The 24,864-nt window shown below is 43.0% G+C and overlaps 1 protein-coding gene across 1 annotated transcript in view; it reads left to right on the plus strand.

Annotated features, from left to right (window-relative positions):
- The window catches only part of DOCK8 (dedicator of cytokinesis 8), a 202,807-nt gene that overhangs the window by 133,631 nt on the left and 44,312 nt on the right, over nt 1-24,864 (plus strand). Inside the window, exons 21-30 of the mRNA XM_079790379.1 lie at nt 1,162-1,326; nt 2,144-2,316; nt 5,176-5,271; nt 8,349-8,444; nt 13,183-13,332; nt 15,494-15,607; nt 16,848-17,003; nt 19,246-19,385; nt 20,514-20,683; nt 24,547-24,692. Coding sequence (XP_079646505.1) covers nt 1,162-1,326; nt 2,144-2,316; nt 5,176-5,271; nt 8,349-8,444; nt 13,183-13,332; nt 15,494-15,607; nt 16,848-17,003; nt 19,246-19,385; nt 20,514-20,683; nt 24,547-24,692 — 1,406 coding nt within the window. The remainder of the gene's footprint in view (nt 1-1,161; nt 1,327-2,143; nt 2,317-5,175; nt 5,272-8,348; nt 8,445-13,182; nt 13,333-15,493; nt 15,608-16,847; nt 17,004-19,245; nt 19,386-20,513; nt 20,684-24,546; nt 24,693-24,864) is intronic.

Consider the following 24,864-nt stretch of genomic DNA (forward strand, 5'->3'; position numbering starts at 1 on the left):
CTGGATTTCTTTCTATGCCCCACCTATGTGGCACACTGCTTTGCATGTTTCAGCTATTTAATACAGATTTGTGTGTTGGACAAAAATATTCATTCACATGTCTTCTCCATAGCAAGTTGCTGCCTTGCCATGAGGACAGCAGGGTGTTGGGACAGGCAGAATGAGTCGAGGTGTTTAGACAACAAGCCTTTATTCAGACCTGTCGTTGTCAGACACAATGAAAGGCACTGGAGAGACAAGAAAGTATGAGAAATGCACTTTGCCCTGGAAGGGCTTCCAGCCTGCTCAGAAAGACAGGATTTACCACCAGAAATAGCCAAAGCATGTTGGGACTTGCTGTCACTTAAGCCCTGTACTGAGTGGTACCAAAGGCTTTGTGGGGGAGATAGGATTGTGCTGAGCATTGAAGGGTTGGTGTGATTTTGTGAGTGAGAGGAGGGCTTTCTAGGTGAGGACAACAGTATCAGCAAAGTCACAGAGAAGAGAAAGAGCCGACATGTGATGGGGATAATACAGTCAGTGCCTCATTTTAAGGGAAGTGGAGGTTGAGCAGAAAAGGGTCCAAAGTTGGATAGGTAGGGTGGAGCCGAACTGTGGAGGGCTGGAGCTCCAGAACAGAACAGTGGATGTGCTAAATCAGTCCTTTGTAAAGGTCCATTGTAGGGGATCACCTCAATACGTACATTTTTAGAGTAATCTGTACACCAAGATGCAACAGTGCATCTCAGACCACAGTGTGCACGAGAATCCCGGGGCATCTTGTGAAAATGCAGATTCTGACTTAGTGAGTCTGTGGAGGGGCCTGAGATGCTGCATTTCTAGCAGGCTCCTGGGTGACGCTGACCATGTCAGTGCAGACCCCACTGATAGCCCCAGTTCACCTCATGGTTTAGAAAGGGAGGTTGTCTGGATAGTGTCGTGTCTTTGTCACGAAAAAGCGCAGTGCTGGTGGGAGGGCGAGAATGAGGGAGGAAGCGGGAAGCCGTTGGCAGCCTGCAGAGCCGGCCTGCTGGAGCATCGCTCTGCCCCAGGCCAGCATCCTGACCCGCCTCGCTCTCTGGGTTGGTGGTCAGGCTCCCTGTCACTGCCCTGGAGAACACTTTACTTTGGGTTCATTAAGGGCTGATGGTGAGACTGCCCATTTTTATCTTGGTTCCTCAGCCAACTTCTCCCAGTTTGCCTTCGAGTCCGTGGTGGCCATCGCCAACAGCCTGCACAACAGCAAGGACCTGAGCAAAGACCAGCACGGGAGGAACTGCCTGCTGGCCTCCTACGTGCACTACGTCTTCCGCCTGCCGGAGCTGCAGAAGGACCTGCCCAAGTCAGGTAGCCTGGCCTCGAGGGTGCGGGCTGGCGGCCGGACACCCTCCCCGCCACCCCACTGCCACGTCATTCAAATGAAATAAAAAGTGTAAACGTTACATTTTATTTTTCAGAATGACACAACTATGACATGAATACTAAAATTTAAAGTTTATTTCTAGATTTTCCTCTTGCTTTCTTCCTGCCTCCATCCTTCTTTACATACTCTAAGCACTTATTTTCTCTGCCTGTTTGATAATCCCTCACTGGTCGCGACACACAGGTGGAGAACCGCTAGCAGGGTTGCCTAAGACCATCAGAACACACAGATATTTACATTATAATTCATTAACAGTAGCAAAATGACAGTTATGAAGTAGCAACGAAAATAATTTTATGGTTGGGGGTCACACAACATGAGGAACTGTATCAAAGGGTCGCGGCATTAGAAAGGTTGAGAACCACTGCCCTACTGCCTTACATCCTAACTACTTACCCCCAAATCATTGTCTTCCCTAAGGCATCTATATATATATAAGCTATATATAAAAGCTTAATATGCAAAGTGTCCCTTCGGGCGTTTGACCACCCGGAGTTTGATCGCTCACTATGACATGTGCTGACCACCAGGGGGCTGCGCGAAATGAAGGAAGGCTCCTGCCGGCAGCCACTAGGGACCCTACCCGTGCGTGAATTTCGTGCACTGGGCCTCTAGTTTAATAATAAGACCCTAATTCTGAGGCCTACTCTACCTCATCCCTCTTCAGTTCCTTCTCAAGTCCAGGAAGTGACTCTAACCCCCTTTCTATTGACATGTCTGTACCTGACGGGATGGATGCAGGCGGCTCCGCTGCCCTCCCGGATCCTCGCTACCACACGTACGGACGCACCTCTGCGGCTGCCGTGAGCTCGAAGCTGCTGCAGGCCCGGGTGATGAGCAGCAGTAACCCGGACCTCGCGGGGACACACTCTGCCGCCGATGACGAGGAAGTGAAGAACATCATGTCCTCCAAGGTAGGGGAGATGTCACACCCTGGAGAGTGACGCGGGCTTTCTATTTCTAACTAACACCTGGAGAAACAACACAGCATCAGCCACAACTGCTGCCCACGGTGTGTTGGTCAAATGCTTTCCTGCTCAGAGTATTAATTGTCTTTTCTTTAAAAGTGAGTGCGGCCATTCAGAAAGGTGCAGCGGCATTTGAGGATCTGCTCAGTTCGCTCTGGCAGGAAGATTTTAGGGCATCGCTGGCTTAGCCACAAGGAGCCAAGAATATCATGAATCTTATTTTCAAGGAAAAAAAAATAGCTTTAACTATTTTTGATACCTAGAAAGGTTGTTTTTTTTTATTTTGTTTTGTTCTTTTATATATGGCTTTTGCCTTCGTTAACATCTATAGCTTCATTATCCCGTGTACTAATCCCAAAGAGCAAAGCCACGTTTTATAGAGAAGTAAAAACGGAGAGGGTTGGTGACGTGCCCTGTTGCTTTTTCTTGATAAACTTATTTATTATAGTAGAACAGTTTTAGACTTACAGAATGATTGTGAGTACAGTACAGAAAGTTTTTCTGTACCACATACCCAGTTTTCCTACACATTATAATGGTACATTTGTCACAATTAGTGAACCAACATTGATATGTTATTATTAGTAACTAATGTTCATATTTTCTCAGATTTTCCCTAATGTCCCTTCTCTGTCCAGGGTCCCGTCCAGGGCACCACATTCTGTTTTGTACTCCGGCGGGAAGTTTTTGGGCTCCCGCTCGCTGTGACAGTTTCTTAGACTTTCCTTGAGGTATTTTTGTAGAATGTCTCTCATTTGAAATTGTTAAAAGTTGTGATATAATTCACTTACCATAAAATTCTCCTTTAACCCTTTGCACTCACTTGCTTTTTTCATCGAGCTGCTACCGATGCTAACCGTGTCGAGTCACACTCGACATCCGAGTGCAAAAGGTTAAAAGTATATAATTCAGCAACCATGAATTCTTAGTCTGAATTTTATTTCCAGTTATCTGTGGCCTCAAAGTGGCTAAGCTTTTAGAGTAGGATCATTTCCCCTAAGGACGGTAAAGCAAACTCTCTAGGTTTGGGCACAGTTTCCCTTACAAAATCCACCCATTTGAGACAGTATGTTTTGATAAAGGGAATCTGGACGCCAGGGTTGGGTTGACTCTGACACCAGCTGGCCTTGTGGGGATAGGCAAGTCAGTTCCTGCGCTGGGCCTTATTGTCCTCGTCTCTGTGGAGGCTTTGAACCCTGGCTGAACTTAAGAATCCTCTACGCATCTTTTAAAAACACTGGATCCGCCCTGGCTGGTGTGGCTCAGGTGGTTGGGCGTTGTCCATGCACCAAAAGTTTGCTGGTGTGATTACTGGTCAGGGCACATGCCCAGGTTTCGGGCTTGATCCTTGGTAGGGGGTGTGGTGGCCGTAACCAAGACAATTGATGTTCAGCTCTCTCATAGAAGTTTCTCTCTGTCCCTCTTCCTTCCTCTCTCTCAAAAAACATCTTAAAATAAAATAAAAAACCCTGGATCCACCCCCAGAGATTCTGGTAAGCTATAGGTGTACCATAGGTGATATTCTACCCTTTTTCACTTACAAAAAAAACACCCAGGGAGGTGTTGAAGCTGGCTCATACCAGTTTTTAAGAGCTAATTGTTAAATTTCTAGGAATTTTTTAAACTTGTTATTAAACACAGACATTATTAAAAATTAAATTATATAAAATAACAAATAAGTTTTAGTAAAAACAGAGGTAACCTAAATGCAGGGTGGTATCGTGGATTGTATCTTGGAACAGAAACAGGACATTAGTGGAAAAGCTGAAGAAATCCGAATAAAATCTGTGGGTTAGTTAATAGTAATGTGCCAATGTCCATTTCTTAGTTTTGACAAATGTACCATAGTTATGTAACCTGGCGAAGGGTATACTAGAACTCTGTACCACCCTTGCAACTTGTCCGTAAATCTAAAATTATTCTACTTTACAAAGGTAGTACTCAAACCTTATCTCTTCCTAGTTATTCTACTGCGATTTACTATTATCTGTGTTCTTGAGGTTATGTCTATTGTATCTGTTTGGTGGAAATACTATATAATGCTTTCCTACTGCACATCTCTTCTCAATGTTATGCTCAAAGCCATCGTGTTAACTTGAAATCACCCACAATGGAAGAAGTTGCAGCACAGAAATTGGCAAATGCTACAATTCAGGCCCCCCTTCTCCACCCCCGGGAGCTGGTGGCTAAACATTTGCCAGCACACCATGGTTCGACCTCATATTTAAGGTCCCTTTAAACAATACCATTTTCTGATTGCCCATGGGAGAAATGATCTACAGTTATCACTGACAGCCTTACTCATAACCGTTTTCTTTAATAAAAGTGAAAATATTAAATTCTATGTAGAGTAGGTTAAGACTTTTCTAATTGTTTTGTAGTAAGGGGAGAAAAGTTTGTCCAAAGTGGTTTTTGACAATTTCTTACAGTTACAGTACCATCCTAACCCACAGAGAGGCACTGTTCCCACACGTTTTTTTCCTGCTCTCCCAATAAAGTCACAGACTGAGACTGTTGAAGGGACTATTACTAGTAAACACCCCTGGTACTTAACTAGGTTTCACTATAGGTAACTACACACCAAACTGTGGTCAGTGGTTGTCTCAGGCGCAAGTAGAACTAGGTGGGACTTTACCTTCTTTGCTTTGTTTTCTATTTATGTAAACAATCGTTTCACCTTGTAACTAGGGTAAAAGTAGGAAATACATGAAAAGGAATTTGGAGGTGGAGATTTACAGGCCCCTGACTCATCTTCCCAGTGAACCCCTGTTGGTTGCCTGTTGAGTGGTGGTTTGTGTATTTCAGATTGCTGATCGCAACTGCAACCGGATGTCTTACTATAGCTCTGGCAATAATGATGTTCCAAGTGCAACCGGAGCCCCAAGGCCAACCAGCAAAAAGGTACTGAGCAGGGCAGTGTGAGGACAATATTTCCCACCCTTCACACACACACACACTCACAAGGACGCGCACACACACACACACATTTGGGGCCCTGTCCTTATCCCCCATTTTTTGACCAGGTAATTACCTACTAACTCAGTGGTTCTCCACCTTACCATGCATCAGACATACCTGGGAGGCCTGTTAAAACTGATTGCTGGGCCCTCTCCCCAGAGTTTCTGATTCAGTAGATCTGAAGTGGGGCCCAAGAATTTGCATTTCTAATAAGCCCCTAGCTGATGCTGGTCCAGGGACCACACTTTGAGAACCACTGCATTAGCTTTTTTTTTTTTTAAAGGGAAGGTGAGATGGGGACAGTTCATCCTCTACCAAAGTGCATGGCAATAATGAGGCATCAGTTATTTAACAATACATATATTAAGGGACTATGAAATGCTTTCTCATAATTCTTTCTAATCAGCCTTTCCTGTGAGTTCATAGACTTTACAAGCGGTTAAACTGCTCACCAGAACTCCTTATATTAACAAAATGCTCCGATCGTAGTCCCTGACTGTGTGGCCCAGAGGTGGAGGGGGGAAACTGTCTATCCCAGGTTTCCTCCTCTGCCATGCACCCAAGAGTCTCACCTTTATAGTAGCTACTTACGTTAAGGTCTTGAGTGTTTGTTAAGACCTCTGGTAAGAGGGAAGCCACTCACAACCGCTGACACCTCAGGAAAATGTGTATTAAACAGGCGAGGAAGAAATCAACTCAGCATATCACTTGGGACCAGGTGAGGGAAATATCAAGAGAACGGGAGCCTGCAGGGCTCATGCTACAGTAACCCAGGCCCCGTAAATCTGGGGAGAGGTACCAGGAGTTCATGGTAAAAGAAGTGAAAGGAGATATGGGTAGGTGCTGAAGATAAACTTTTCACTTACTCTAAAACTTAGCTTTGAGCTTTGCGGTGACTGGTGACAGGGACCATTTTCCTTCTTAAAACCATGATTTTCCTACAGCCTGACAACCTCAAGGCAGGGCTGATTTCTCCCAGGCAGAGTCATTATCTGGTTTTGTACTTGCTTCGTTTTAACTTGGCTTCTGGTCAATGAGATAATTTCATTTCCGAGGGAAGTTTAGCCGGTGTGTTTCCTTAGGAGCTGAGCAAACAGGGTCCAGCTGCTTGGCTACTTCCTGTAAGCTCCGGAGCAAGGTGTTCTTGTAATACTGTTGCCCGCCGAGCAGCATCAATTCTTTAAGAAGCAGTTAATCCCTCTCTAATCTGTTCTTGCCATAAGACTCTGCCAGTCAAGCTGACCTACTTTCCGGAGGTTCCCTTTAAAGCCGGTAGAATGTTCTCTCTCCTACAGTGGGAAGATCATGTGTAGCCACATTACATCATGTGCGCACTTAGACCACCTGCCAGACTAACACTCACCTCATGCCTCTCCAGGTGGGAAAGCTTCCCTTAAGACTCCCAACAGCAAACAAATGTATTAACGAGTATTAAGATTATAAAAGTTTGACTTGCCTGGCAGAATGAGTGGAACCCACTGACTAGCTTCAGCATTCTCCATTCATCACCAGAACCGGCCGGGGATGTAAATAGTTAGAATCCCCAGACATCTGCACATGGATTTTCCATTTGTCTCCTTTTAGTTTAGCTGAGTAACTCTCAGATTTTAATGTCCTTGAGAATTAATAAATTGGGTTACGTGCATTCTGTACATTGTGGGTAATTTAAGGCTTAGTCAAGGGCAATCTTTGCTATAATCAGCTTTTTGCTTTAGGTATTGAACTTAAAACTTACCTTCCACATAAGCCAGTGCTCTAGGGTGTGATATTAGGATATTCAAATTTTGGCTTTCTTACCCACAAAATAATAAACAGTAAGTTCATCTGCCTTTATTCTAGGCTTTGTGATCATTAGATAAATGAAATCCATAGAAAATGCCCATTTTTGTCATTAGTTAGGTGGACCAACCATCCCAGTTTGCCCAGAACTGAGGGGGTCCCTGGGATGCAGGACTTTCATTTTAAGACCATGACAGGCTCAGGCAGAATGAGATTAATTGGTCGCATACCTTTAGTCTTGAACTTCATCCCATCCAAACTTTTGTCAAAAGCATTAACAAGTAGCCAGATAAATGAGGGAATGAGAAAGGCACAAAAGGTATAAAAATTACCATCTGCTCCATTTGCTGTCGAGCAGTCAGGTGACTTGAAGGGAAGTGTGGACATAAAGTGGAACTGAGGAATTTTCAAGCATCTGACCCTGGAACATCAGAATTTAGAAGTTGTGAGTTCAGGCTGATGCCACTATGCCTTTTACTGCAGAGGATCTGCTCATAAACGCAGCCCATCAAAGCCATAGTGGGAGTATAAAAACAAAAACTGTCCAATCTGGAAGGGAGTTTAGATACCATTTAGTCATTGGTTCTCTAACAGAGGTCCCCAGACCAGCAGCGCCAGCAGGAACTTGTTAGACATGCAAATTCCCAGGTCCTGCCCCAGACTCACTGAGTCTGAATCCAAAACTCTGGGGGTGGGCCCAACAGTCTGGGTCCTCACAAGCCCTCCAAGGGATCCTGCTGCACAGTCGTGTTTGAGAACCGTTACTATCATGGTTTTCACGGGTGAGAAAACTGAGGGTAGAGGAATGGCTTGCACACAGTGTTTGCTGCAGGATCTAAAAGGAAAAACACAGGCACCCCCAGTTCTGATGGCTACCCCAGAAAGCAGACCCCCTCCCAAGCTGAGGCCATTCCTTCAAACCCAGCTCTCCTGTGTGATACTACCACCCACCTTCTCCTACCGACCTCAATGTCCTCCAAGCTCAGGTTATTTCAGCATTGGCTTTGCCATCTACCTCTGGTCTAGGACAGCGGTCGCCAACCAGTGGTCCACGGACCACGGTGGTCCATGAGGTCCGAAAGGTTGGCGACCGCTAGTCTAGGACATCTAGGACACACGTGTCAGTAGCTAACAAGCTATTAGATTGGTAAGAAAGAAAAGAGGTGTTGGAGTACAAAGCATTTGCCCTCGCAGACGGTCATTACGTGAATGTAATGTTTCTTTGGGTGTTTGTCGTCTAGCATTTCCATGAGGAGCTTGCCCTGCAGATGGTGGTCAGCACTGGAATGGTGAGAGAAACCGTCTTCAAGTACGCCTGGTTCTTCTTCGAGCTCCTGGTGAGATTCATGCATGTTTCTATCTGTGTTCAGTAGGGCATGAAAAGCACATGGCAGAAAGGCAGTGATGTGTCCCATAATAGGAACTGACATTTTATCCACCGAGTTGCTCCCGCTGAAAACCTGGGATCATTCCTTAAAATCTTACTCTCCTTCACCCCTCCACCCAACTTCCACCAAATCTTGTTTTTTTCTATTTTGAAAATCTACCTCCAACACTTTGGTTCTCACCATCTTCACCACCAGGCCAAGCCACCATCATCTCTCTGGTGCCTCTTGCAATAACTTCCTCTTTGGCTGCCTGCCTTCATTTTTTGCCTGAGCCCATCCATTTTGCACAGGGCCCCCAATATTAAACAGATAACATCATTCTCCTCTTTAAAAACCTTCAATGATTTGCAGAGTATAAGAAATAAAGCACACATCTTTGTCATGGCCCACAAAGCCCTCATAATTCTATTTACCTCCATCTCTAACCGACTCATCTCATGAGTGGCTCCCCATGGCATCCTGGAGCTCCCTTTTAAAGGCATGTTGGCGTCTCTGCATGTATAACAGTGGCTCTGTCCTTCATATAATTCTACTAATGGCTGGCATCCCTGAGAAAGGAAAAATAATAGCATTGAAAATGTGTTGTATGTCTTACTATGTTTGTGCTGGGCACAGTTTTAAGCACTATCTCATTTAATCCTCAAACAGCCTTGAGACGGGAGTTTTCTATGGGATCCGGGGAAGGGTGGTGGTCATAAGGAGGAGTCTCCAGGTCCACCAAGGCTTCCTCAGTCCCGCTTTGCTGTCCCTCACTGCAGGGAGCTAAGAGCCATGGAAAAGGTACAAGTTGCTTTTGATCTTGCACATTTATTTACTGGGACTTGGTGGGCCCAGGAGAGAAAGCAAAAGCTAAAGCGCTGGGAAGGAGGGAAGGAGGGAAGGAGGACTATCCCTTATGCTAAACAGATGCTGGAAAGGAAGCTCTTGGTGATCCCAGCACATGGAGGAGGTTGGTCAACATGCAGGTCACCCAAGACACGGTTAACCAGGGCTCTACATGTTATAACCTAAGTCTGTCAAGATCCTAGCAGGACAGCGTTGGCATTACTCAAAGGGGTCAACTGAAAAGCATTTATCGGAGGGACTCTGCCCAGGGTGTACACAAGTTACAGAAGCAGATACGGGTTGGTGAGGCACCCAGGGAGCTGCAAGTGCTGGAGGTTGTTATTCTAAAGAAGCCAGGGTGGGGAGCACTCTAGCAGGGCCTAGAGAAAGCTAAAGCAGAGGAGAAGGCCCACACACAGCAGCTGGAGTCTTAGGGAAATGTTGCCACTGCCAGAACCGTGCTGTGACAGGAATGAGGGCCTGGAGTGACCGCTCCATTCTCCCGCCCACTGATCCCTTGCTGGTGCCTCCAATGGCCCCTTCCCACCAGAAGCCAAGGAGACCTGAGAGGTGTAGTCCACGGAGATCAGCTCCTTAGGGTTAGGAGATAGACACAAAAGGGCAAGGGATGGCGCTAAGTAAGGGCTGGGTTGGAGGCAAATGGAAACGATCAGCCCCGGCCAGAACTTTGCAAGGAAACTGGCCTCAGACTCAGACAGGGTGCCCAGTCCTCTGGGCATCGTTTGTGCATTCGCTTTTCAGGTGCCCAGGAAGTTATTTAAAAACCAAGACAGTTTTTTTTTTTTGCCCAAGAAGCTTGATGAGAAAGAAAGCACAGCCTTCTTGGACGTAGCCAACAACCTGGGAGATTTAACACCTTCCAGTTGTGTTAATGCCCAAGCAGTAATGAACAACCACTTTGGCATGAGAGCTGCCGAACACCCCCCTTTTGTGAATTGCACACTTGCTAATGAATAGATCCCCGTGCTTCTGTAAACCGCTGAGCCAGACTTTGGGGACCCAGAGGTAAATGGGTGACCTCGTTTGCTCAGGACAGGAACGTCTGCACCAAGGTGTTCTTTAGAGGTACACTTGCTCTGAATGGGTCACAAAGGCCAATATGAGGGAAAATGTTTTCCTGCCTCACCCCACCCCCAAATAATGGGCCAAGCACCCACTAATATTTCTACGGGGTGCTCCTCTCTAGACATACAGAGGACACAGTAGCTGGCAAGTTGCTGACCGCCTGGAAAGAGGCCATCAGTTGGAAGTGTGCTATTGTGAGAATTATTTATTTGGTTGTAGGATGGCCAGACGCAGCAGGCAGGAGCCGAACACCGCAGTGAGCTCCAAAAGCCTGGTGCGGGGTAGGGAGCCAGCAGAGAATCAGGACTAGGGTAGCCCAGAACAAAGAGGCCTTGTGTTCCCAAGAGTGAGAGACACTCTGCCAGACAAAAATGGGGTCCAGTTCCCACCCCTCATCCAGGTCCTCTCACTCAGAGTGCGAGACTGTGGGGTGCAGACATGTCCATGGGTCCTGAACCACAAAGGATGTGACAGTGAAGAAAAACTATGGTTCTTACACTGGGCTTTCGGATTCTGTGTTCTTAGGTCTTCCTCGAGCTGGCTGTGGCATTCGCTCTTTCTCTTTGTCTTTTTGTGTGTGGTGTTTTTGGGTGTTTTTTTTAAATCCTCAACTGAGGATATTTTTCCATGGATTTTATTTATTTATTTATTTATTTTTAGAGAGAGCGTGGAAGGGAGCAGGAGAGACAGAAAGAGAGAAACATTGATGTGAGAGAAACACATTGATTGATTGCCTCCCACACAAGCCCCAACTGGGGCCGGGGATCGAGCCTACAACCGAGGTACATATCCTTGACTGGAATCAAACCCGGGGCCCTTCAGTCCGCAGGCCAATGCTCTACCCAAACAGGTTAGAGCCGTGGCATTGTCGTAAAACATGAAACACAGAAAGCCTGTCTGCTGTTTTTCTCCTCTTAATTTACCTTCTCCTTACTGTTCTATCTGTTTGTCTCAGTGCTGATGAAAATTGCCAATCCTGCATTCTTAGGCACAGAAATCTGCCCTTAATGCAGAGCAGTTCTCCCATATAGCTCTTGGGAGGAGGGGTCGTTTTTCCCATACAACTGTGTTTCCTCTTCTTCCAGCCCTGACCTATGCGGTCATCTTCAGGCAAATGTGGGCAGTCTAACTTCCAGGGCCATTTATTTTTGCCACAATTCTCTGTCTAGCCTGGACACATTCATGAAAAATGACCTCAGAGGATAGACACCCAACCACCAGAACTCCCAGTCTTTCCCATCAGGTTGTTCCTAATCACTCTGAGCAACTTTCAACAAGGACAAGGTGCAACCTCAAACTGTATCAAAGGGATGTGTATGGACCCACAAATCTCCTGGTCCCAAGAAAAAGTCCCCCAGATAAGCATGATCTAGATTTAAAATTGTGGTAGGCATTGAGCTGGTGGTGGATAGTCATTATATAATCACCAATTGACACAAAGGTTTTTATTTTTATTTTAATTTTATTTTTAATATATTTTATTGATTTTTTACAGAGAGGAAGAGAGAGGGATAGAGAGCTAGAAACATCGATGAGAGAGAAACATCAATCAGCTGCCTCTTGCACAACCACCACTGGGGATGTGCCCGCAACCAAGGTACATGCCCTTGACCGGAATCGAACCTGGGACCCTTGAGTCCGCAGGCTGACGCTCTACCACTGAGCCAAACCGGTTTCGGCAGGTTTTTATTTTTATACTAGAGGCCCGGTGCACGACATTCGTGCACTGGGTAGGTGAAGGGGGGCCCTCAGCCCAGCCTGCGCCCTCTCGCAGTCCTGGACCCCTCAGGGGATGTCTAACTGCCGGCTTAGGCCCACTCCCCCCTGGGCCTAAACTGGCAATCAGACATCTCCCGAGGAGTCCTTTGCGCTGCAGCAGAGGTGAAAGAGGATCCTGCCACCGCCACTGTGGTGAGCCCAGCTTCTGGCTGAGAGATGCTCCCCCTGTGAGAGCACACTGACCACTAAGGGGCAGCTCCTGCATTGAGCATCTTCCCCCTGGTGGTCATTGTGTGTCATAGCGACCAATCGTTCCACCATTCGGTCAATTTGCATATTAGCCTTTTATTATATAAGATATATATATGCGCATATGTACATATATATAAATTTAATTTAAGTATATATTTACATATTTAAAACATAGATAAAAACAAGTCAGTCTTATAGAACTCAAAACATAATTTCTCTTAGAATCAATGTTCGAAGTAGTGGTCAGGTTTCCAGCTAACATGCTATAGAACTGTTTCTGGGAGAAACTGTGCTCTTCATTTCAACTTGAAATCCCGATAGGAGGAACGATTCTTTCCATTTCTCCTTACTGTAGTTTCAGGAATAGCAGGGACTTCAGTTCACATCACAAGCAGTTTCATAAACAGTCCCCTTTTCGGTGGTGTGCTGTGTGCTATGGCAGACTGATGGCTAAGTGGCTCTGGGAGCTGCACAGGTCTGCCTTCCCGGACATAGGCAGTTGAGTAAAGAGGAGTCTCATGACACGGTGGCTAAACACTAAGCTCCCTGGCTTTGTCAGCAGCAAGGAGGAAGCCCCCTGACTTGGGGTCAAAAAGAGGACACTCTTCCCACCTCCTACCACCATGGTAACCATCTGTGTGTCAGGAGCATTTTTAGTCCCCAGCCTACTTGGGCAACTACCAGCACAGATAAAGTGTTAGAAAGTCTATTGTTAATGAGCTTTTCTTCCAGCCTTTTTCCCTTTTCCACAGTGTACGAGCAGGTCACCAGTTTCCATGTTGACATTTCCCCCGTCCCTCTATAGGTGAAAAGCATGGCCCAGTATGTACACAACATGGACAAACAGGACAATTTTCGGAGGACTCGTTTTTCCGACCGTTTCAAAGATGACATAACTACCATTGTTAACGTGGTCACCTCGGAGATTGCAGCCCTTTTAGTAAAGCCTCAGAAGGTAATTGTGCCGTGTGACTCTTTATGTTCTAAATTTTTTACCTTGAACATGTTATTTTCATAATCAGAGAAAAATAAGCATCATCTTAAAGCAATAATTTGAATGTAACTAACTATACCTGACAAGCAAGTGCTGTTTTTTTATACTGAATGGGACCTTAGAGTGGGACAGGAGGTTTGCTATAAAGAAATTGCAACATCTAATTGCAGTAGTTTAAATTATTATATCAATGTAGAAATTAGAGAGAATATTCTTGTTCTTAGGAAATATGCCCTGAAGTATTATGGGGTAAATGGGCATAATATTTGAAACCTTCTTTTTTAATGATTCAGAAAAAGAATTGTGTAGATAAAGAGAATGATTAATGTAGCAAAACGTCAAATATTTATGAACCTAGTTAAAGGGTATACAGGAGTTTTTTGTTTATTCTTGCACCTTTTCGGTAAGCTTAAAATTACTTTAAAATAGAAAGTTAAATATATAAAATGAAATAAAACAAAAATTTCAAAGGCAACTATAAAATTTGAGGCAGCAGTGATCATTATTAATACATTTATCATTCTAAAGAACATGTATAGCACCAAGTGCTCAGGAGAAATAACCACTTTTTCTCATGGCAAACTTTGTGAGAATGGCAATGATATCTCCATTTTGGCAGACATGAACAATGAGGCACAGTGAGGTTGAGATTTTTAAAAGTCACACAGCTAGCAGCAAAACCAGGACCGACAATTCCATGCCAGAATATTCAGACAGTTATGTATACTACCCAGGGGTGGCCCCTGAGGATGCTGAGAGTGTGAGGACTTGGTGCTCCATGAGAATGTGGAAACTTCTTTATCAGGTCTTCATCCACGCCAGTGGCTGGTCAGCGTGGCCTGAATAACAAGAGGAACATAACATAACAAGAGGAAAATATTTTCTTTATTTTTTTTAATTTTTTAAATATTTTATTGATTTTTTTACAGAGAAGAAGGGAGAGGGATAGAGAGTTAGAAACATCGATGAGAGAGAAACATCAATCAGCTGCCTCCTGCACACCTCCTACGGGGGATGTGCCTGCAACCAAGGTACATGCCCTTGACCGGAATCTAACCTGGGACCTTTCAGTCCACAGGGCAATGCTCTATCCACTGAGCCAAACCAGTTACGGCAAAATATTTTCAAGATGTAACGTAACAAGAGGAAAATATTTTCAAGCTATATTTTCAGTAGTGTCAGAGAAAACTGATTCATCATTCTGGAACTAGGAGGCATGACTATGAACAAGTGCATCCCGATTGCTCTGAAGTCCTGTAAAACCCCTCATAAATACGAGCCCTTTGAAGTAATAAACACAAAATCTTGTCTTACTTGATGCCAGAGTTCGCCCTAGCATGAGTGACTATGACCTCTTTTAGGCTGAGCATGCTGCCTAGTTGGAAAGATAAAAATCCTTAGGTAAAAATGGAATCTTTTATCCTGATTTGGTTTTCTGCAACAATACTTATAAGAATCTGTCTCATTGAAGATAGTGAATACATTTCAAGTTACTTTGCCAAAACAGTACTTACCAGAATCAAATAAATTTTGATAAAGCCATAAGAAGAAATACGATGTAGGATGTAGGAAAATGTTTATTATGTAATGTTGAATGAAAAAATTCAGGACCCAGCCTTGTATATAGAGAATGAGCTCACTTATATACATGTAAATATGCATGTAGGAAAACAAAAACTAGAAGGAAATGTACCTTAATATTAACAGTAGATAAAGAATTTCTTGATTCAACCTAACACTCATGGCATCAGTTAAGTTCTAAATTATATTTGCTCCAATTTTGCAGGGTTACCTGCTTTGCCCAGTATCTTTTAGAGGAAGGAATCTATAATAATAAAAGCATAATATGCTAATTAGACCAGACAACCTTCAGGACGAAGCTGGGGCTGTGAGGGAAGCCCGGGTCCTGGGGAGGGAATCCCGGATTCTGGGTGCCAGAGGGAAGCCAGTGCTGGCAGCCGTGGGAAGGAAGGTCTACTCTTGCATGAATTTGGTGCGTTGGGCCTCTAGTACTTTTATAAAAATAGGACCTGCCTCTCCCAACTTCCCCACCAGGGACCTGGAAGTTCATGACCAGCATTTACCACAAAATGACTTGAGTATTTGTATGTTTGTTTTTAAGGAAACTGAACAGGCGGAGAAGATCAACATCAGCTTGGCTTTCTTCTTGTATGACCTTCTCTCACTTATGGATCGTAGCTTTGTGTTTAATCTCATCAAACATTATTGCAACCAGGTGAGTGTTCCCTCAGACGCAGCCATGATGTCCCTGGTTCCTTCTCATCTGTGTGATGCTCGTTGTCATGGTGAGCTGTCTTATCCACTGCCAAGTTAGACAGCTTGGCTCTTGTACATTCTGAGTCTTGTGCCATAGACATCCCTAGACACACTAGTTTGCATGGATCCTAAAGCATTTACCAACCCAGTACTGAAGGGGTAATCTAAGGTAATTGAAATTTGTTACTGATATGATCAGCTTTCTTCAATTTAATATTTAACAGAAATTACATGACTATAGCATTCAATCTTTGACCAGGCATAGAATTCAAAATATGAGGTCTCCTTTCACATGTTAGGATAATTAATTAAAGTGCATGAGGAGGAGGCATCTCCATTGGCAAGGATGAGACATCGGTTTCCTATTCTGAGCCAGGAGTGTGTTTATGATGATATATTGAGAGGTTCAAGGTCCATCAAAACCCTTCTTTCTGTGCTTTGCCTTAAGAGAAGCTGCCTCTCATTTGCAGCCTATTGAGTCTGGATCCTTCAGTTGTCACTTTCCCCAAGAGAAGCACGAGATCTCTTCCAGACTGTCACCTGTGTCAGCTTTTCGTTGCTAATTTCATGGTTGGTTTGTTCAAGGGAAGATTTTTTTTCTGAAAACTCTTCTGGTTTTCTGTTTCTTTCTCCTCTACGTCCTCTTCTCCCTCTTTGAAGAAAACTCTTTGTCTTTTTTTTTTTTTTTTGCAAAGTAATTTGATGCTCTCATCCAGGGAACTGGCTTGAGAACTTCCCGTTGGGGTCTTTAATTAGAAACTACAAAAGAACACTTGCGGCATTAAAGCCACCCAGTCATATTCCATTAGTTTTGTGTGGCCCCATGTGGGGGCAACTCCTTTCATTTAGATTCTTGGACACAGTAGGGTTTTTGTAAAATTAATTATATTCTGTTACACTGAAGACATACTTCCAGATTATGAACAACAGAGTCTTGCTGTGGTATTACAGATTTGACAAGACTGGGGTTGGGGGCAAGAGTCCTCATTCTGGGCAGTTTTTAGGCTAGGAATCATGAATGAAAACAGGTAGTGGATGAAAACCTTTTGGGCCTCCCTGTAATACAGAGTTTGCCATCTGTTGTACTGCCCCATTCATGTTTATTAATCTGGGGCAAAAGGATATTTTTGTGTCTGTCAACCTCAACTCCATCCACCTTATAATAAATGCTTCTTTCCTTTCCTCATTGTTCTCCCCAGCTGTCAGCCAAGCTGAACAACCTCGCGACGCTCATCTCCATGAGGCTAGAGTTCCTGAGAATCCTCTGCAGCCATGAACATTACCTCAACCTGAACCTCTTCTTTATGAGCGCTGACACTGCTCCAGCATCTCCCTGCCCCTCCATATCTTCCCAGGTAACCCGTTACCTGAAAGAATTATACACGAGATTTCACTTAATTAGCTTAATTTAGTAATATGTTCTCTAAAGGTTGGTGTTATTAATTTTTAAAGAATCAAGCCCGGTTGGTGTGGCTCAGTAGTTGAACCAGGAGGTCACAGTTCAATTCCCAGTCAGGGCATATACCTGGGTTTTGAGCTGGATCCCCTGTAGGACATGTGCAGGAGGCAGCTGAGCAATGATTCTGTCTCATCATTGATGTTTCTCTCTCTCTCTTCTTCTCCCTTCCTCCCTGAAATAAATAAAAATATATTTTAAAAAAGAAAAATCAAGCTATTGAAACAGATCAATTGATTCAGATACATACCAATATGCTTCCCAAAGTTGAACCCTCTAATTAATCATTTACATACTAAGTGATTGATTTCTCTCTAGGCTCTAGAACAAGAAATCCATATATACTATGAAAAATCAGAAATTTGTAGAAAAGTTACATGTCTTCTTTTGTCTCACATTAATCATCTTTCTACTTCAGCTTGACAGTCTCCTCTACTCACTTTACTTTTCTGAAACCCCAGCACCATGAAATTTATGAAGTTGCAGGTTCCCTTATATTGATTCCAAAATGATCTAATAGTGTTTTTTTAAATATATTTTATTGATTTCAGAGAGAGAGGGAGAGAGAGAGAGAGAGAGAGAGAGAGAGAGAGAGAGAGAGAGAGAGAGAGAGAGAAACGTCAATGATGAGAGAGAATCATCGATCAGCTGCCTCTAATAGTGGTTTTTAATGTGGATATTATATCCTTGAACTCTTTTAGAACTTTTTGCTGGTACTGTTACAGAATGGAATTAGGCACAAGATGAGTCCACCTTGAATCATATTCTAGATCATTTGGCTCTTGAAACACTGAAAAGATCACATCATAAACTAAGCAAATGGCCTGTTGAATAGGGAATATATTTCTAACAAGTTTTGTTCATGATCAGTCAGAAAGAGGAACACTTGTATTAACACTTATACACAGGAGTTTTGCCAATCATTTTTTGTAGAACAGTATTTTTCAAGTTAGGTTCAGTGGGCCCTGGATTCTACCAGTATAGGATGCTGAGAGGTATTATGCAAATACAGGATTCCAAAGTCTAATCAGTTTGGAAACCCTGTGTTAGCAGGTTTCTTTGCAGAAGGCCAACCTAGAGTCTCTGACTTGTTGGTGTAAATTGTAAATGCCCCAGGGGCAGAGGAGGCAATGGGAGGAGGCGTACGATAAGCAGTGATTCCCAACATGATTTGACTCCAGAAACCTTTTGATTTTTCTCCATAGATTTCTCAAGGGGCTAGTGTCCTCTAGAAAAGCGTTAAGGAAATGCTATTCTTATAGTCACATTTCATTTATAGGGAACAAATCAGTAGCTCAGAAAAGCAGGTAAGATTTCTCAATATTAGGTTCTATTTTTGTTGCATATTTCTTGATACTAGCACAAAGGTGAAGGTCTGTCTTATTAATTGAAAAATAATCATCTTGGCCATTCATGCCCCAAAACATGATCCAGGTATTAGCTCTGGGGCCATCTGAGTGAGAACTGGGAACGGTGTCTTACAGGCTGCAATTCCAAATGTGCTCACTTTGCCCCAGGTCCTGGCCCACATTCCCTGTGACTACCCTAGGGAGTTAGCAAACCCAGGGGCCAGGCCCAGCCCCCCAAACATCAAGGATTCCAGAGACATTTTAGATTCTCTTAATGAAATATACAGTGTGCCGCAGACTAAGAGCACAGGCGTTACCTGGGACTGGGCCATCTGACACTTCCCTGCCCTGACACCGCTTTTAGTTTCCAGCCCAGCAACATTCAGACACTGTGTGTAAACCATGTTTAGAAGGGCAGCTCAGTATACGAGCACTGTTCCCTATACAGGGGGCCGTTTGTTAGAGAGGAATTGCCTGCTCACAGCTGCAGCATTGGGTCCCGTTCCCATTTCCCTGTCCAAGTGTTGTCCTGGGATTTTCATTTTCAACTTTTGATGGCTTGTGAGGAAGGGAGTGTTACGCGTCGTGTGACAGAACCCGAGTGCTTTATTTTCATCTTTCCCAATGGGCAGTTTCCCATCTGAGTTTCATCATCGGTCCCACAGGGAGAGTCGTGGTGATCCTGGGTCGTGCTTGCCAAGCTTGGCCATACTCATGCTCAGTAAATACCAGCTCTTGTGGTCTTGATCCCAGTTCCTGCTACTCATAGAGCTGCTCCTTGCATTTCTGTAGAACTCGAGCTCCTGCTCCAGTTTCCAGGACCAGAAGATCGCCAGCATGTTCGACCTGACTCCTGAGTTCCGCCAGCAGCACTTCCTCACCGGCCTTCTCTTCACGGAACTGGCCGCTGCCCTGGATGCGGAAGGGGAAGGGTATGTTTCTGACATTTAAAAATGGGATACGGCCCTAATCGGTTTGGCTCAGTGGATAGAGCATCGGCCTGCGGACTGAAGGGTCCCAGGTTCGATTCCGATCAAGGGCATGTACCCTGGTTGCAGGAGGCAGCTGGTCGATGTTTCTCTCTCATCGATTTTCTGACTCTCTATCCCTTCCCCTTCCTCTCTGTAAAAAAGCAATAAAATATATATTAAAAAAATGGGAGACGAAGCACACACACAAAAATGCTACCTGCTGCAGTTTGCAGTTCAACATTCAGTCCATAGCACCTTCATAACCACTAGGATGGCTATAATAAAAAAGACTCATAATAGCAAGTGTTGGCAAATGGAATAGGGAAACTTCATGCTCTCCTGCTAGGAATGTAAAGTGGTGTAGCCACTGTTGAAAACAGTTTGGCAGTTCCCCTAAGCATTAAACATAGAGTTACCATATGATCCAGTAATTCTACTCTGTGATATATACTCAAGAGAAATAAAACTTATATCCACACAAAAACATGAACAGAAATAGAGCAGCATTCATAATTCATAACAGTCAAAAAGTAGAAAGAGTCCAAATGTCCACCAGTTGATGACTGGATGAATAAAATGTGATATATTCAGCCCGGCCATCGTGGCTCAGTAGTTGAGCATCGATCTATGAACCAGTAGGTCATGGTTCAATTCTTGGTCAGAGTACATGCCCAGGTTGTGGGCTCTATCCCCAGTGTGGGCCATGCAGGAGGCAGCCAATCAATAATTCTCTCTCATCATTGATGTTTTTCTCTCTCCTTCTCCCTTTCTCTCTGAAATGAATAAAAATATATTTAAAAATAAATAAAATAAAATGTGATATATTCATACAATATTATCCAACAATAAAAAGGAATGAAAGACTTGATGCTACACCATGATGAACTTTAAAACGTCATGCTAACAGCGACCCAGGACTAGAATACAGGTAGTCTGTCTCTGAGCCGTAAATACTTCTACCCAATTTTTCTTGATTTTCACATTGTCACCCCATTGTTTAGGAACATGCTGGTCACTCCTTATTGTTTAAGAGCGTTTCAGTCAATCTCCCTTCATCATAACCTCTATCGTTCTGTGTTGTGCCAACAGGATCAGCAAAGTGCAAAGGAAAGCTGTCAGTGCCATTCACAGCCTGTTAAGTTCTCACGACCTTGACCCGCGCTGTGTCAAACGAGAAGTGAAGGTCAAAGTCGCTGCCCTTTACTTGCCTTTGGTTGGCATCATCTTGGATGCTTTGCCGCAGCTCTATGACTTTACAGGTAACAATTCCTTCTGTTTCCTCCTCTGGATTGGCGGGGGACCCTGCCCAGTGCTACACTAGAATGAGGTTTCTGTCATTGGCTCCAGGGCGGATATGCTTAAGGGAACAGTTCTCCACACCGTGCTCTCCAGACCTTTTCAAGGCCTCAATAAGTTCCATTTTTTTAAGGTACATAACCCTGTATCTGTTTTTATTTAAAGATTATTTATTTGTTCATTCATTCATTCATTGGTCTGATGGTATATATAATAAACTTTATAGGCCATACACCACAAAGGATGAGATAATAACAAGATCACCCAACTTTGGAGATTCCTGCTCTAATGCCTTGAAATAAAGGTGTTCCTTACCTTCTGAGCAAAGAAGCAGCCTCAAATGAGCCTAAACAATTGTTACACGCAAAAAAAATATCCTGGTGTCTTTCAGGATTAGGAAAGTCTGCCATGGCAGAGGAATTTTGCCTTTGGCACTAAGAAGTTGATTCTGAGGTCCGAAGTCAGTATCTCTCACATAGGAAGGGGGGAAAGGATAAATTATCTCAAAGGGTGTGGATTCGGAATGTAGGTGAACAAACCTACCCTATACCTGAGAAAAGCAATCCCATTGCCTACCATCCCCACCACACACACACACACACACACACACACACACACACACACACACATTTCTGATCACTTCAGAGTGGTGCTTGCTTTTCCCCCAACTCAAGGGAAGTTCTTAGAAATGACCATGCTGCTTTCTTGACTGATGCAGGATCCTGGGGTCTGAGAAATGCTTACATCAGCATTCTTGTGGGCAATCATCCTTGGAATCTTAGAACCACCAAAGTTCTTGCTTCCTCTAAATGCAAAGTGTCGTGTGTGATTTAATTATTTCTAAGATCATTATGGTGATAAGTATTTAGCTCAGAAGATGAGCAAAAAAAATAAGGGGCAAGGAAGTTACAGAAGCAAGCTTGGCACACTGGGTGAGTGGGCTGCAGGAAGACATTAGAGCTTCCTCTGGGTGTGCCTGACTGCAGGGCAAATAGAGAACAGAGTCGTCTTCAAAATTGGAAGATGTGGCTCAGAGCAGGGCAGGTGTCCTGCAGACCATTTCTAGAATTTCGTGAGAAAGTTTCATTTGAAGACCCGTGATTGGTTTATTTCCAACACAGGGAACCACTTTAGCGCACATTCTCCAGAGATTCCTTGTTGATTAGAATTTTCCAAATTAGTTATTTGGGATGAAAACTTTTTAGCAATTCACTTTTGAACCTTTTAAGTCTTGACTATTTCTTTACATATGCATTGAACTTTATGGTCATAATGAGCAGACAAGTGGGGGGAAAAAAGTATTCTATTATTAATATGGTATAATATATCTATTGTATATGTAATCTTTAGATTGATAAACTAATAAGAATATAGTCTTTAGAAAGAGATACAACTGAATTCAAACTGCAGCCCATTTATTACTATATTAGAGGCCCAATGCACGAAATTCCTGCTAGGGGCTCGGCCCTCGCAGCCCTGGCTTCTTCTGGAAGGTCGTCTGGAAGGACATCCGGAAGGTCATTCGGCTGTCCGGTCTAATTAGCATATTACACTTCTATTATTATAGGTGTGATCTTTGATGAGATCCTCAACCTTTTCTCAGATGTAAAAACTCTGATAATGGTGCCCACATCATAGATGAAGTGAGAGAAAATTTTGTATAGCAAAAGTTTAGATCCTTCCTTCCTTTTCTTATAACTATGACCCTGTGCATATTTAGAGGGAGAAAGAATACATCCTCAAATATCCCTATATTACCAGATCTTGTATCATTTCCATGTGCTATTCATTTTACCATTTGTTTAAAGACACAATTGCCTTAAAATAAAATAGTGAATTATTATTTTTAAAAATTGAGTTCTTAAAAAAACTGCACCCTTTTTTCAGAACTTTAGCAGATGAAAATACTGTTCTCACTGTACTTTTTTTTTTTAATTGAAGGTCCAATACTGATTATGTTGACTGGTCTAATAAAATGAGTTTATAAAGGATCAATCAGGTGCAAGTGTGTCAATACACTTTTCTAAGAATTTTCTAAATACTTTCTATATGTGTGATTGGTAGTGTTCTTAAAAACCAACCTTTTAAACCTTTTTTTACTTGCCTATATCTAGATCTATATATAAATATAGATATGTCTATATTACATAGATACAACAAATTAACATTCATTTCAAAACATTTAAAACTTAATAAAGTATTGCTGAATTTGTTATAATAGCTTGTTATTCTATAAGGTATTAATTAACTCTGTAATTATAGGCTCCTTTCTATTTAGTTATTATTTAAAATATCTGAATACATTTTTAAGTGTTATAAAAATTGTTATGAAAGTTCTAAAAATTTTTTATTTTAGCAACTGAAAAAATTAATTTCTAGCATAATCTTGAACTAGACGTTCTGTCTTTTTTATTATAAGCCTTCCCCCTTCCCCCTATAGATGGTAGCAGATAAATAATGTAAACATCAGGTTTAAAATTATTGTGATGACTTTAGTGACTGATAAGGATCAGGTATACATTGGGTATTGGGTATAGGACATAAGAAATCACCATCTTTGACTTGACATTACCAAAGTTGTTTTTTAATTCGTTATTTGGGTTTCTTTCTTTCTTTTTTTTAATACTTTATTGTTTAAAGTATTACATATGCCTTCTTTTTCCCCCTTGACCTCTCCCCGGCCACTCCCACCCCCCAACACATGCCCTCACCTCCCCTACTGTCTGTGTCCATTGGTTATGCTTATATGGATGCATATAAGTCCTTCAGTTGATCTCTTAACCCCCGCTCCCATCCTCCCCTGCCTTCCCTCTGAGGTTTGACAGTCTGTTCAGTGCTTCTGTGTCTCTGGATCTATTTTTGTTCATCAGCTGTTTATTATATTCTACAAATGAGTGAGATCATGTGATATTTATGTTTCTCTGACTGGTTTATTTCACTTAGCATAATGCTCTCCAGTTCCATCTATGCTGTTGCGAATGGTAAACATTCTTTCTTTTTTATAGCAGCATAGTATTCCATTGTGTAGATGTACCAAAGTTTTTAACCCACTCATCTGTTGATGGGCACTTAGGCTGTTTCCAAATCTTAGCTATTGTACCAAGGATTTTTTTAAGACAAATTATTAGAGCACTTTTCAGTTTGCAGCAAAACTGAGAGAAGGGTATAGAGATTTCCCATATACCTTCTGCCCCGACACATACATAGCCTCCCCATTAGCAGCATCCCCCACTAGAATGGTACATTTCTTACCAATGGTAAACTACATCGACACATCATTATCACCTAAAATTCATAGTTCACATTGGGGTTCACTCTTGGCGTTGCACATTCTAAGGGTTTGGATAAATGTATAATATGTATTCATCACTGTAGTATCATAAGTAGTTTCTCTGCCCTAAAACTCCTCTGTACTCTGCCTGTTCATCCCTCCCTTCCCCCAATCCCTGACAACCATTGAACTTTTTACTGTCTATAGTTTTGCCTTTTTCAGAATGTCATATAGTTAGAATCATATAGTATGTAGCCTTTTTAAATCAGCTTCATTCCCTTAACAATATGCATTTAAGGTTCCTCCATATATTTTCATGGCTTGCTAGCTCATTTCTTTTTAGCACTGAATAATTTTCCATTGTATGGATTTACCACAGTTTTTTCATCCATTCACCTACTGAAGGACATCTTGGCTGCTTTCAGGTTTTGGTAATTATTGATTAACCTGCTAAAACACCTACATGCAGGTTTTGATGTGGACGTATTTTCAACTCTTGGGTAAATACCCAGGAGCATGATTGCATTGATAAGACCAATAATGTTTGACTTGCAGCTGCAGATGCCCGTAGTGGAAAAAACCGCGCCAGTGGTTCAGATGAAGAACAAGATGGGACCAGCGGAATTAACCAGAATGTGGCACTGGCCATAGCTGGGAATCACTTTAATTTGAAGATAAATGGACCCATGCTGTCTTCCTTGGTATGTTGCACATTTCTCTAGTTTGTTTTTCATTTTGAGTCTTTTCCCATCTTCTGATGGGTTCATTCTTAATATTCACCTACCAGAACCCTCCGTAGAGTAGGCAGTGAGATTTCTACCTCTTTGCTCGATGCTGGAAGGAGTCACTGTGAGCCTGGAAGCTGTGGAGGGA

This window comes from Cnephaeus nilssonii (genome assembly GCF_951640355.1).
Source record: "Cnephaeus nilssonii genome assembly, chromosome: 14".
NCBI classification, from domain to species: Eukaryota; Metazoa; Chordata; class Mammalia; order Chiroptera; family Vespertilionidae; genus Cnephaeus; species Cnephaeus nilssonii.